The sequence below is a fragment of the Maylandia zebra genome, linkage group LG20, assembly GCF_041146795.1.
Source record: "Maylandia zebra isolate NMK-2024a linkage group LG20, Mzebra_GT3a, whole genome shotgun sequence".
Taxonomy (NCBI): domain Eukaryota; kingdom Metazoa; phylum Chordata; class Actinopteri; order Cichliformes; family Cichlidae; genus Maylandia; species Maylandia zebra.
This window is the reverse complement of record NC_135186.1, coordinates 34,897,663-34,911,679: the sequence shown is the minus strand read 5'-3', so window position 1 is coordinate 34,911,679 and position 14,017 is coordinate 34,897,663. Positions and strand designations below refer to the sequence as shown.

Genomic DNA, 14,017 nt, shown 5'->3' with positions numbered 1-14,017 from the left:
CATTTTACTACCATCACAAAGTTCCTGGGAGAAAAATGTTTTTGTGTTATTTTGATTTCTAGTCAGAATATTCACGTGTACAGCACAGTGACTTTAAGTGAGAAGAGTGTAAATGTATACTTTGGCTTTACAAACCACACAAAGATTTGTGTAAGTCAGCACATGGATTGTTTCGTCTGAGAACAGAGGATGAAGCATTTGGAGCGTCTCCTGAGTCCAGGTTTCTAAGTTTAAGAACGTATTTAATCCTACAGTGCGTTTTGTATCGGACTTAATGATTTCACCGGCTTAACTGTTCTTTGCAATTTTCCGTTCTAAATCAATCTTCCAGTTTGAGGCTAACGTGGAACATCAGAGCACTTTAACTGTTGCTGGCTCATGAAACCATGCTCGTCAGTGTTCAGGACTGTCGTCAGCGACAGTGTTTGTTCACTGACGGTACGGACATCATAAATCCCGCCCCTTCTTATTTTTTTTAGTTAAAGTGGTGACACTGAGGAGTGCAGCGATTTTTTAAAGCTCAACTATTTTCAACTTGTTACTCGTTTATGAACAACAAGTGCACCAACTCAGTCCTGCAGTTTCTTATGGACGTGACGAAAAGTGCCAACGTAAACACCAATGATGATCATGAGACCTTTTCTTTAGTTTATGACGACACAAACAAGAGTCACAGGACACAAATTATACTTAAGTAAAAATTTTGTATTTGTATGAATAATCCGGTGAGGTCTATGTCATGGACAATGGCAAAAGGCCTAATCTTTACCTCTGAGGCCCAACAGTATGCAATCAGAATATGCAACTTTTACTTTGAAAAAGTATTTCTCCAAGTCTTGGGATTTGGGTGGAAAAAGTCTGACTGAAAAATCAAACACTATTTAGAGTTTTTCTTTCTAAAAAGCATTTAAGACATCAAAAGGTGAAGATGTTGCCCTCCAAGTAACCTGAAAACCTAACATATAACACAGTTGGTTCCTGATTTATTCTCCAAAATAAAGTGTTTCAGAATGACGACAAAGAACAACACGAACAGATCTAATCAGGCCAAAGGTCGTACATTTCATCAAATATATATCTTGCTAGACACAAACAAAGAAAGCAACATGGACCATGGATGTGAACCCTAATGAGCTGCAGCTGAGGTTACTGACCTCCTCCAGCATCAACATTTTCATTACATAAATCAGAATTAAAGCAGGAACCTGCTGGAAAGCAGGAAAAACTGATCATCGTGATTACTTTGAGGAGCTCCAACCAACTAATCTCAGTCACTGTAACCAGTCACTCTACTTAGGCTTCTGGTTCAGGACATCAACACATTCTACTCAGCATACACAGTCATGTTATTTTATTTTTAAGGGGATCAATCTTTAAAAAAAGCCTCTAGAAAAGATTCTAGGAATCAAAGTTCATTTCAGGACCTCAATCTAATGCTAAACTCTACATGAGGAGTCAGGAAATAATTACCTGTTCAAGAGCGCACAGATTAGTCCTCAGAGCACTGTTCTCCTGCAACACGTGTTCCACACTGACATTAAAGACAGCTGCTACAATAAACAAACAGGTTCTAGATACTCTCTCTAAAAAAGCTATTCTAGATTAACTCCACCTACCATCATTAGTTGGGCAGCCCTCACAGATCTATCATCTAGTTTCCTGCAAGCGCTTTGAATTTTACACTTGCACAAAAGATTTAATGTAAGCCTCTCTAAAGTGTTCTGTTGTTAGCACTCGGTGCAGCAGTATGTAGTTTAGTTTTCAAGAGTCACATTAGTCCAGAAAAACAAGCTACGGTTAGGGTCCTAGATGAGGGCTCTACTCTAGGGTCAAGCGTGCACAGATCAGTCCCCAGAGCACTGTTCTCCTACAAGGTGAGTTACAGTTTGATAGTGTGTGAGTAAAGTGTTCTGGATGATCCTGTTCAGGGTCAGATTTACAAAACCTCACGTGAAATGACATCAATTACAAAAAACAGTAAGTGGTTCAAACCAGCGTTTTGAGGTCAGAATTATATAAAACATTAAACTTCTTTCTGATTGGGCTGTCTGTCTTTAACCTGTAACCAGTAAATGAAGCTATTAAACAGCTGAAGCTGAATGCGCGGAGCATGACACGCTTTTCTTTGCATTAACACAGCCTGATCCAGTGTTCCATATTATACATATACACATATACACTGAACAAAAATATAAACGCAACACTTTTGTTTTTGCTCCCATTCCCCATGGGATGGACGTAGAGACCTAAAATTCATTCCAGATACACAATATAACCATCCCTCCCAAACAGTGGTCACAAATCAGTCCAAATGTGTGGTAGTGGGCACATCTGCTATATTGAGATAATCCATCCCACCTCACAGGTGTGCCACATCAGGATGCTGATCTGACATCATGAGTAGTGCACAGGTGTACCTCAGACTGCCCACAACAAAAGGCCACCCTGGAATGTGCAGTTTTGTCTCACAGCAAAATGCCACAGATGCCACAAGCAATGAGGGAGCGTGCAATTGGCATGCTGACAGCAGGAATGTCAACCAGATCTGTCGCCCGTGCATTGAATGTTCATTTCTCAACCATAAGCCGTCTCCACAGGCGTTTCAGAGAATATGGCAGCACATCCAACCGGCCTCACAACCGCAGACCTCGTGTAACCACACCAGCCCAGGACCTCCACATCCAGCAGGTTCACCTCCAAGATCGTCTGAGACCAGCCACCCAGACAGCTGCTGGAACAATTGGTTTGCACAACCAAACAATTTCTGCACAAACTGTCAGAAACCGTCTCAGGGACACTCAACTGCATGCCCGTCGTCCTCATCGGGGTCTTGACCTGACTCCAGCTCGTCGCCGTAACAGACTTGTGTGGGCAAATGCTCACATTCGATGGCGTCTGGCACGTTGGAGAGGTGTGCGCTTCACGGATGAATCATGGTTCACATTGTTCAGGGCAGATGGCAGCTGAGAATGTCCCAGTTCTTGCATGGCCAGCATACTCACCGGACATGTCACCCATTGAGCATGTTCGGGATGTGCTTGACCGGCGTATACGACAGCGTGTACCAGTTCCCACGAATATCCAACAACCTCGCACAGCCATTGAAGTGGAGTGGACCAACATTCCACAGGCCACAATTGACAATCTGATAGACTCCATGCGACGATGTGTTGCACTGCATGAGGCAAATGGTGGTCACACCAGATACTGACCGGTTCTGGGTCCCCAGACCCCCAATAGCGCAAAAAACTGCACATTCCAGGGTGGCCTTTTGTTGTGGGCAGTCTGAGGTACACCTGTGCACTACTCATGATGTCAGATCAGCATCCTGATGTGGCACACCTGTGAGGTGGGATGGATTATCTCAATATAGCAGATGTGCCCACTACCACACATTTGGACTGATTTGTGACCACTGTTTGGGAGGGATGGTTATATTGTGTATCTGGAATGAATTTTAGGTCTCTACGTCCATCCCATGGGGAATGGGAGCAGTAACAAAGGTGTTGCGTTTATATTTTTGTTGAGTGTATATATGGAACAAGTCGATTACAAGTAATTCTTGTAACAGCAGTTCATTCTAATAAGCAAAATTTCCTCTTTTTTGTAAGATGCTAATATTTTGTAGATTTTTCTTAACCTTTAAAAAGCTTCAGCTGCTTGGTTCGCACGGCTCTGATCTTTAACTACTTGCTTTGTGTTAGCATGGTCCAAGTCCAGGTGCTGCAGACAATCACAGTAATGTGAATTTATTTTTCCACTTGACACATTTTTGTCATTTCTTTCTAAAGCAACAACTGGGATCAGGTAACTGTTGTGTGATTAGCAGCAGCGTGATGGTCTTTGAGGTATTAATGACTTTTTCCTCATTGGTCAGTGTAACGTTCTTGTCAGTTTCTCTAGTACACAGAGATGATGTACTGTCAGGGTTATGGTACTGTTCATCAGTTTTATTACATGTTAAAAGTAGCTGGGTTAGTGCTCAGAGATGACGTCATGCTTATGAGGGGTTCTCCGGGTTTCATGGCCACTAACTCTCTCCATGCTGTGTAACGTTTATTACCTGTTCTAGAGCAGCTAGGTTTGTCCTCAGAGCATCGTTCTCCTGCAGGATGTTGTCCACCTGTTCCTGACTGACTGCACTCTGACTGGCTACCTGCAGTTGCACCAAACCACCAGCAGGGGGCGTCAGAGGGGAAAAGATAAGATGGGAAAGAAACCAGTAAAGAGCAAATAAAGAAAGCGAGAAAAACAAAGGCAATATAGGAGGTAAACAAAACAAAAAGAACACACACAAACGTAAGAGTGTACAGGTAAAGAAATTTTAAATGACAAAGATGACAGAAAGAACAGAGTCGAGGATTAGAGAAGGATAAAGCAGTTCAGAAACACACAGAAGTACCAGTTCCACTACCAGAGTGATATTCCAAAACATATTTGTACTTTATTAAGAAAAAATCATCTGTATTAAGGAGCTTTCTCCATCCCACCATCTCTCATTTCATTTCCTTCATTTTAAAAACCTGTTTTTGGTGAAAACGGATTCTTTTTAAACATTTATATCACTTTGGCAGAGAAGCAGCTTCACAGAGAAGTGAAAGAACCGAAAACAGTCAGCTTTAATCAAACTCCTACAACCTTCACACTGTTTCCTCCCTTGTCCCCTTTTCCCTCAACCTTATCCTCTTCAATTTAAAAAAAAAGAAAAAGAAAACTATTCTAATATGTGTGTGCAGAATTTGGATGTGGACAAATATCTAAATAAGAGTGCCGTCACGTCTTTATATGTGTGTGTTTTACTGCACTCCTGCTGCGCCTGAGACATGGAAATATGTTCAGAAGTCTGCCTGTCTGTGGCAGGATTCACGATCTCTGACTCAGAGTGTGTGTGTGCGTGCACGCATGCATTACCTCGTCCTTCAGTGTGTGCAGAGCCACCTCATGTTCCTTCTCTTTGCTCTGTAGCTGCTCTCTCAGCTCTGACACCGTCTGAACAAGAAAACGCACAAACACAAATGATTAGTTTATAAAGTAAAAAGTCAAAGTTCATAACGAGGGTGAAATGATCGTTACAGAGGAGAAAACCGAACAGAAAGTGACTCTTTCACTATGTTCACAATGACATGTGAAGTGTGCAAACTTTGGAATTCAAAGTTTTTTTGTTTTTGGACTCGTACAGAAAATGTGACGTCACGTTTAAATGAAAAACAGCATGAATGTTTTATTAATGCATGTTTTAATTATTCAGTGTGTCCAATGGATTCAGTCTGATTCAGATTCTCCAATAACACCCAAAGGTGTTCAACAGACGTCAGCCACAGACATGAACTACTTTTCATGATACAAAGTCTGATTTTTAAGAGTTTCTGTCAATTAAAAAAAACATAAAGTCCAAACAATGAAGACATGGTGTGTTCTTAAACAAGTCCAAACTTTCATCACTGTGTAATTATCTCAGCAGCTCACTGATTCTTTTCTTTGTTAGATAAGACCCAAAAGTATTGTTCTGCTTTCACTTCAGACATAACTGAAGAAAACTAAACAGCAGCAATATCTGTGGTGTCATTAACGCTGGGCTAGTTGGTATCTAGCTACAGAGCTATAGCTAGGACAATATAAACACATTAACACAGCCAAGATGGAGGATGAACATTAAAGTTTCCCCCTCAATAAAAGCTATTGTGGTGGTCCCAGATGGACAGAGACAAATGAAATCATAAGACAGGAAAAAAGCACTAAAAGAGGACCCAACTTCAGTCAAGAGAACATCTGTGATGATCCATCCACAACACCAGGTTAGTCAATAATATGCTGCTGCGTGGTTTGGATTACTCGTTATGAACAATCTGCACATAAAAAATTCATTTCAGATAGAAAGTGCTTTGTTTGTTTTCAGTGGTTAAACTTACACCACACAACATCGAGCAAGACTTCCTGTGTTTAGTTTTTTGTAAACTTTTATCGTACATAAATAATTCCAACATGGTTACTTTTCCTTGTAGGACATTACCCTGACTGGGGAAAGAATCATAGAGGAGCTGGGGGAATGTACATAGTAATGGACTGGTGCGATTTCTTAGCGAGATCGAACCTGGTTGGCTGCCATGAGGTCCGTCTGTAGTTTCTGGACACGGATATTCATGGCCTTCAGCTCTTCTTCTTTTCTTTGGTTGATCTCATCGATCTTTGTCCTGCAGAGAATCAAAACCACAAAAGGTCAACATTTCCACAACAAGCAGCACATTTAAAGGGGAAAAAAAAGCAGACACCCTGAACCGTGGACATTAGAGCCGTCAATACACTAGTGGGAGTAAGAGCAGCGGGGTGCCGGCAGTCCTGACCTGCTGTCGTTGTACAGAGCCTCCTTTTCTGTCTGCAGACGCTGGAAACTGCAGGAGAACAAAAACATAAGCTTTCGTTTAGTTGCCCAGAACAGATTAACATGATGGTGAATCTGTTTCCAGACCGGGATATATATTCTTTAAATCTTCACCTCTACTCAAGTAGCTTTGATTCACAGTTTAAGACGATCCTTATTCATTTCTTACTTGGCTGGGGTTCTCTCTCTCTAGTACTGCAGGGTGTTCTACCTACAATATCCAGCTGCTGTGAAGGTTAAGTGAACTGAGCCACGCCTGAAGCAGTTTATACAGCACTGCTGCTACATTACTGGCCGATAACTGTGTCAAAAAGCTGTGAATGTGACTGCGGTTAGGTCATCTCACCTCTCCTGCTTCTTCTTTAGCTTGTCAGACAGCTGCAGGACAAAGAGACGGAAACAGCATTAAAAAGCTGCACCTTTAATAGCCAATATCAGTTCACTGGCATAGTTTCTGCAAAATAAATCTCTATTACACAGTGGTTGTGTGTTGTCAGCCCTGAGAAGATTTACCTTTGTTATTTCTTCCTGCAGTTTGGTGATTTCAGCCTGTTTGGACGCCTGGAGGCAGACAGAAAGCAAACGTTCAGTCAACTGAGGAGAGAGACACTTACACTTACAGCATGCTCAGTGCTCACTTTATAGATCCCCCCCACTTTATTAAGTACACCGATGCAGGCTAATGTCCAAAGAGTCTAAAAAGTATTGCTCTGAATTACATTTCCTTAACTTTTATTAATCAAAGTGAACTTATTGCTCCTCTGAATGGATGTCTCGTCTGTTCCTAGACCAACGACGGTAACTGCAGTCAGAGTTTTGGTTCTTGGAAGTCCGAACACAAAGAAACTCAGTTTGCAGCATCACGATAAGTTTTTCCAAAAATCTTTGAGCCTTTTAGGATTACGTGCAGCTCTTTCAGATTCATTTGCTCCCATTAACAATTTTACCATCAAGGTGATATGAAAATAAGGCCCAGGTTTAAAACTTTAATAACTCTGGTTAAACAGATAATCCTGCAGCAAATATTCACAAATGACTTTCCAAAAGAAATACAGTTCACATATTAAAGTAATCTTAAATCGCATTTGGGTGATGAAAGTGGATTTTGACAGGTGTCATGTGACCAACAGATCCTTCTGTTATCAAAACCTTTAAGCTGAATATAAACCGTGAGAATCTGGAATCATGAAAGATCTGTGGTGATATAATGTGTGAAAAATCAGGAGTGTGTCAGAGATTAAATCAGAGCATCTCATAACGCACTTCTACCACGATGCGCTACGACTGAACAACCAATAGGAAAGCAGCATGACGATGACATGCTGATGAACTCGACACCAACACTTTTGGAAAAAGGAAAAAAAAAAAAAAGAGCAAAACAAGTCAAACAGTCCAAACAAAGCTACATGTTTGGAAATCCAACAAAAAAGAAAATCTAGCTGAGCTGTGGCAGCAGAAACGTGTTTATATGATGTGGAAACAAAGGCTATGAGAAGTGCAGCCTTCTGTCCAAGCTCAGGGTTCACGTATCAATCACACAGTCATCATCCACCAAACAAAAATCATTTCTAGTGTGGGTGACCCTGACAGAGCTAGCAGCAGTTTTCAAAATCAAAAAGTAAAAACAGAAACCTAATTTAATGACACGTTAACAGCAGACTTGTGACTTTGGCTCAAATTGTCAGCTGTGCCTGCTGGCTCATTTGAAATGCACACTGTAGCTCTTCTGTTTAAATACTTTCAAGCATTCAAATTCAAAGCTGGACTCAAACAGGGGCAGCACACAGCGTTTTAGCTGTTTTGGTTTACAGCACGAACACTCTTGATCGTGGCTCAAGAGTTGGGCGTTCGTCTTGAGCCCTGGCTCCAACAGTCTCGGTCGTTGTGTCCTTGGGCGAGACACTTCACCTGTTGCCTACTGGTGGTGGTCAGAGGGCCCGGTGGCGCCAGTGTCCGGCAGCCTCGCCTCTGTCAGTGCGCCCCAGGGTGGCCGTGGCTACACATCACCAGTGTGTGAATGTGTGGATGATTGTGTAAAGCGCTTTGGGTCCTTAGGACCAAGTAAAAGCGCTTTACAAATACAGACCATTTACCACTCGAGATGTTTTGTCCCCTCCTCCTTAGTACTCATTTGTCAAACCTGTAATGTTCAACCAATTTAAAGGTCAAGAAATCACAATCATCTTCAGGCATGTTTCCCATAAAAAGCCTCAGTGTTTCCATCAGCGGGTGAACGCTGAGGAAAGGACACAGTCGTCCGTTAGTCACGCTGACATTTCACCGCTGCTCTCCATCTGCCATTTATGTTCCTGTCATGAATTAATTAGTTTCCTCTCTCACTCACGACATACAACTGTTTCATCTGCCAACATTTAGACTTTTTTTATTCTTTGGGCTTTTTGGATAAGTGGAAGTTAATTACACAACAGATCGAGCAACATTACACCACAAAGAAGTAGTATGAAAAAGAAGAAGTAGATGTTACTGTAATATTCTATAATGTTGTCTAATATTTAAACGTTATTCCTGTTCATATGCCGTTTACTGCAGAATGGAATCAATTTTAAAATTTGATCCGATGATCTGCTGTGATCGGCCTGGAAATACGATATGTTCCATACAATACGTCAATACGTTCATCTGTGAATATTCTCATTTGAGATTGCAGAACCAGAGAAAATACTGAACCAGTCCACACGTGGAGCTTATGGAGTCCAGCAGCAGACGTCCACAGACTGAGACGTCATATTTTTGTGTTGTTTCAAAGCCAAAAACTCAGGAGGAGAAATTTTAGGAGTTCACTCTCAGCTAAATCCATCAAAAACATGTTTGTTTGGCTCAGTGTGGGATGCTACCTAAAATTAGCTTGCTAAGGTATTATCGAACAATAATTATTGATTGTTACTTCAAAGTTATTTCTGGTAAACATGATCCAGTGTACTAATCGAGCCCGCAGTGTTGGAGCAGCCTCCTTGTGTAAGCATCCATGTACTTCTCAGAAGAAACACAAGTGAAGGTGAACTAACGCTGAGTTACACTTCTGCACATGTCCTACACAAACATTGGACAATAAAACAGGAAATTATGACCTGACTTTGGTTTGCTCATTTAGATTTTACAGAGTAAAACAGTTCATTTTAAGTAGTTTTAGTTGGAATTTTTTTTCTTGGGAATTTGAAAGCATTACTCTGGGGAAAGTTTTTTATCGCTTTAGACTTTTAGTGAAGTAAATATATAAAGGAAGTACTCGAGTAGAACTTACTCTGATATATGTGAGTGCAAATGTGTTTTTTGTGTTTGTTGTGTGCATGTGTACCTCCAGGGTGTGGATCTGCTCCTTCAGCAGCCTCTTCTCCTCCTGCTCGGTGTTCAGGGCCATCTCCAGCTCTGGTCCAAAGCAGTGAGTTATTGGACAGAGAGCAGCCGACCAGCCTAGCGCTGCCTGCTTAGCTACAATCTTCTCTACGCTCTTCTCTGACAGGCCTAAAGGGGGCGCCGCACACAGCAGGGGCAGTCCGTTAGGCCAGACACACACTACACCAGCTCCTCACTTTACACGCCGTCTGAGAGGTTGGGCTTTTCTTTTGTTTTGTTTTTAATCTCTGGAGGAGGCAGACAGAGTCGGAGCCCAGGATTTTCCGGGTGAGCTGCAAAGTCAAACATCAACTGCTGCATCTTGTGAGTTTGCGTTCACTGACAGCATGCTTATATGAACTCTGGAGGTTTTCACTTTCAGGTCCATTTGTTTGTAGAGAGGCGGTGTCATCCAACATTGATCAAAACAGAGAACAGCAGCGCAACATTTCTTCACTTCACTTATATGTTACCAGAAAAATAACCAGTGGTAACTTTGACTCACAGGCTGCTGCAAAATACAGCTATTTTTTACCATTTTCAGTATGATTGTCTCACACTAATTATGTATTGAAATTAATAATCACTTGTTCATATTACAAGAAATTCTCTGAGCGTCTCCATAAAGTGCAGAGACTGCAGGAGTGACTGCCAAAAACAAAGATTTTATTTATAACAAGTGGAAATGAGTTTGGCTCTGCAGCTCTAACAGGGAATACCTGCTCAAGCAGCCTCAGCTGTTATATCCACATTAAAGCCTAATTAATCTGCGGCTTCCTAACAGATTTCGTTGTTTTTCCCTGCTTCAGCTTGTAGTGTGTGTCTGCCCTGAGCCAGCTAGCTGCTCTGCACCTATAAAGCCAGCTGTGGGTTCACCTTACAGAAGCCAAAAATTCAAACTAAAAGACGGCTGTTAAAACACAGCGTGCGTTTGTAAGCTTGACAGATTAAAGCTTTTCTTCAGACCAGCGTGGCGATCAGGTTTTAGACTGTTTTCCTTTCAGCTGCTGGCTTCAGGTGTAAATCGGTTTATAAAGCTCGCTGCACGAAGATGACCTTATTGAAGTCTGAGCTGCCAGATCCATTCACACACAAAATAAAACCATTTTGATCATCTTCGTGCAGCATGTTGATACAGTTAGTTTGCATGTAATGTGGTAATGAGCACATAAATAAAAATAGCTCAAATGCTAAAGCCCACATGTTACACCTAAAATCTTGTGATATTCAGCATTATTCTTCTTGTCAACAAACCCCCTGTGCAGATAGAAAATAAATCTATCAACTCAGAGCTCACTGCTGCTTCAAAGACACATCAGTGAATCACACTGCTGTTCAGGCACCTTCATTACTATCAAGACAGGGAAAAAACACTCAAGTGTTTTTAGAGCCAGTGTGCTCAAAGCTGAGAGGCTCCAACAATTAGAACGTTCAGTAAAACAGATTAAGGTCCTGTTGCACAGGGGCTGCCAACTGCAAGAAAAACCCTGAATACCATCAGAAAATTCTCTCTGTAACTCAAAACTCCATTTGACATCAAAATCCAGTGTTTATGTTTCGAGGTTTATGTTAAGTGGAGGCAGAAAGCAAAGCTCAGTGTAACCCACTGTGGAGGATAAATCCTGTCTCTGCATGTGAAGCTCATACGGTTCATTGAGCTTCCTGTCTTCTATAAGTACGTCATGGTCATTTTTTCAGGGCAATAAAAGTACTTACAGTGAGACAGACACCATTTCAATACTTTAGTCTTTAATTATGTAATAAACAGCATATATTTTAAATGCTATTCTTCAGGAAGTTACTAATTACCACATGAAAGAACAGGAGTTATTCCTCTGAGTGGAAACACCGTGTGAGCAAAAGAGCGAACTGTAAACTCACCGTGTAGCTGTTTCTCCGTCTGCCGCAGCTCAGGCTCCGCCTGAAAAACAGACAAGGGAAAAAAAAAACATACTTATTACAGTATAGTGTGCTATAACATGAGCACACGTGACGGGACAAAATATTAGAAGCACTCAGTAAACTCTAGTCCAGCAGCACTACATCAGGTGACTCGCACTAAAGTTGAAACAAGATTTCAACTTAAAAAGATTAAAGCACCTTCTTCATCATATCTAAACTGTAAACTTAATATTTGAGGATTTTGGATTTTTGGTCAAAGAATATATTTAATCTGAACGCATCATCTTCGATGGCTGAAAATATCACAAACATGCTGCATCGGCTGTGTCTTTGACTTCCAATCACCTGTTCCAGTCTCTCATTGGATCCTCCTGGCAATGACTCCTCCCCTGTCCCTGTGACATCAGAGACTCCATTGGTACCTGCTGATCCGTCAGTCTCTGTGGTCGCACTCTGGGTGCCCTGAACGGACGCCTGTCTCTGCAGCTCCTTGTCGAAGCGCTCCTGCAGGGCTGGAGGAGAATTGCAGCTCACATCATTCATTCATTCAGTCATTCATTTCATGAAGGACTAACAGGAATCACAAGGTTTCCACAGCTGTACTACAAGCCCAGCGGTCACTGCACCCAGGTTAGCTTCATAACTTTTTACATGAAAATGTATTAAAACCTTCAAAAAGGGAAATAAATAACCAGGCACAAGTTATAACTCTAAACCAACTTTACTTGTTCATCTGTCCACTTGTCACAAATTATTTGTCACTGTATGTGAACGAGGTCAACCGTGAATGCCTGATGTTGCAAACATGCTGTGATCAACCAGATCAGTAAATGATGTCTGTCTGGCCAATAGGAGCTTCTACCTAAACTTCAATCTAAAGAGCATCTAAAAATCACACCCACGTACCGACAACGTTCCCCAACACACACAAGTTAACTCTCACAGTGAGAACATTAAGAATTCATGAGTATGATGACAATGTTTTTGTCCATACCTTCAGTCATCAGTACACAATACACCCAGCTAATTACACACTGCTAACACATGTGCCGTTTCTCCATCCGTACAGATTTATACAAGCTCGTCTCATCAGTCTAGTTTCTAGCATCCTTCTCTGAGTCCTGTTTGGGGTTTTGTTTCATACAACACTTCTCCTTTCAAAATTACCTAATTTCCTCAAAAATTACTGGTCAGTTAAAACTGAGGGCAGCAGACGAAAATGACTAATGTTTGCATATGTCAGCAAATGTTTAATGATAAAGGCCTTCTGTGGACGAAGAGTTGAGTTTATATTGTAATGTGTCAGGAAGGTTTATGATTACATTTTTTTAAATGATGAATTCTAAACCTGTGAAAATTAATACTTATATGCCGAAAAACAACAGTAGCCTCTGTCTGTCTCCTGAACTGCACAGAATACGACGCTGTGGGGAGTTAAAGGAGCTCTATCCACCCCCAACACTGCTTACTGCGTGTCAAAGTCTTTAAATACACTGCTGCTGATGCAGGAAGAGAGAGAGAGAACACAGGTGGGCGAATATCAGCTCGACACCTGAAGATAAACTATCAGATCGTGATATTTTTCCTTTACTTGTCTTTGGCTCTACACACCTTCAGGACGATTTTTATGTGAAAAAAATATTAAAATATGAGCCTCTAAAACTGATAGATCTACACCTTTTAAATGTCACCTCACCCTTCATTTTCTTCTGGAGGGTGGAGTTTTCTGCTTGGAGGCGGAGCAGTTCTCCATCCACGGGGCTGGATGCAGGGTTAGGTGGGGGGCTGGATGCAGAGGCTGCTCCTCCTTCCTTCTTCAGGCACTGATTCTCCTGCTCCAGCTGCTCGATCTGTGTACACAGCTGGAAAAATAAATGTTATAATGTTAAGATCACAATAATGATATGAAGCTTCTACAGTGCCTGAACTACACACAAACACTCAGGCTCACCTTGGAGAGTTCAGCCATCAGTGTGCTGTTCTGTAGTCTGAAATCTTCCTCCTGACTGTGGAGTTTCCCCTGAAGCATCTCATTCTCACTCAGCAAAGCATCCACCTCCTACACACAGAGAAATAACACACAAAATAATACATTCAGAATAAAAAGCTGACTGCAGGTTACAGAAACTCCAACTGAGATCACTCACACAGACAGACTGACCAAACTTTCATGATGTAGTATTTTGACATATTGTTATATCTCTGTCATTTCTTTGCAACTAAACCATCCAAACAGTGGCGGGTGATTGGGTGTCTGTGCCAAACAATGCGACAGAAAGCTAGTGGAACATGTTGCAGTCAGAGTGAATTAACATTTTCGGTGAAAACACTACAGTGCCAAAAATAGAGAAGACGTCAGCACCAGGTGAGAATAAACACAAA

General features: G+C 41.5%; 1 protein-coding gene across 4 annotated transcripts in view; it reads right to left on the bottom strand.

The window, feature by feature from the left end:
• The window catches only part of gripap1 (GRIP1 associated protein 1), a 43,705-nt gene that overhangs the window by 26,876 nt on the left and 2,812 nt on the right, over window positions 1-14,017 (bottom strand). For 2 of the 4 annotated variants that reach the window (XR_001341564.4, XM_004568189.6), the window contains exons 5-15: window positions 13,587-13,694; window positions 13,332-13,497; window positions 11,981-12,147; window positions 11,615-11,654; window positions 9,696-9,862; window positions 6,893-6,940; window positions 6,726-6,757; window positions 6,342-6,389; window positions 6,092-6,191; window positions 4,912-4,989; window positions 4,064-4,156 (exon numbers count right to left, since the gene is read on the bottom strand). Coding sequence is in view for 3 of the 4 variants with exons in the window: in XM_004568189.6 (XP_004568246.1) it covers window positions 4,064-4,156; window positions 4,912-4,989; window positions 6,092-6,191; window positions 6,342-6,389; window positions 6,726-6,757; window positions 6,893-6,940; window positions 9,696-9,862; window positions 11,615-11,654; window positions 11,981-12,147; window positions 13,332-13,497; window positions 13,587-13,694 (1,047 nt within the window). In the remaining variant the exon portion in view is untranslated. The remainder of the gene's footprint in view (window positions 1-4,063; window positions 4,157-4,911; window positions 4,990-6,091; window positions 6,192-6,341; window positions 6,390-6,725; window positions 6,758-6,892; window positions 6,941-9,695; window positions 9,863-11,614; window positions 11,655-11,980; window positions 12,148-13,331; window positions 13,498-13,586; window positions 13,695-14,017) is intronic. The other 2 variants (XM_014407449.4, XM_004568190.6) reach the window with 2 other exon arrangements.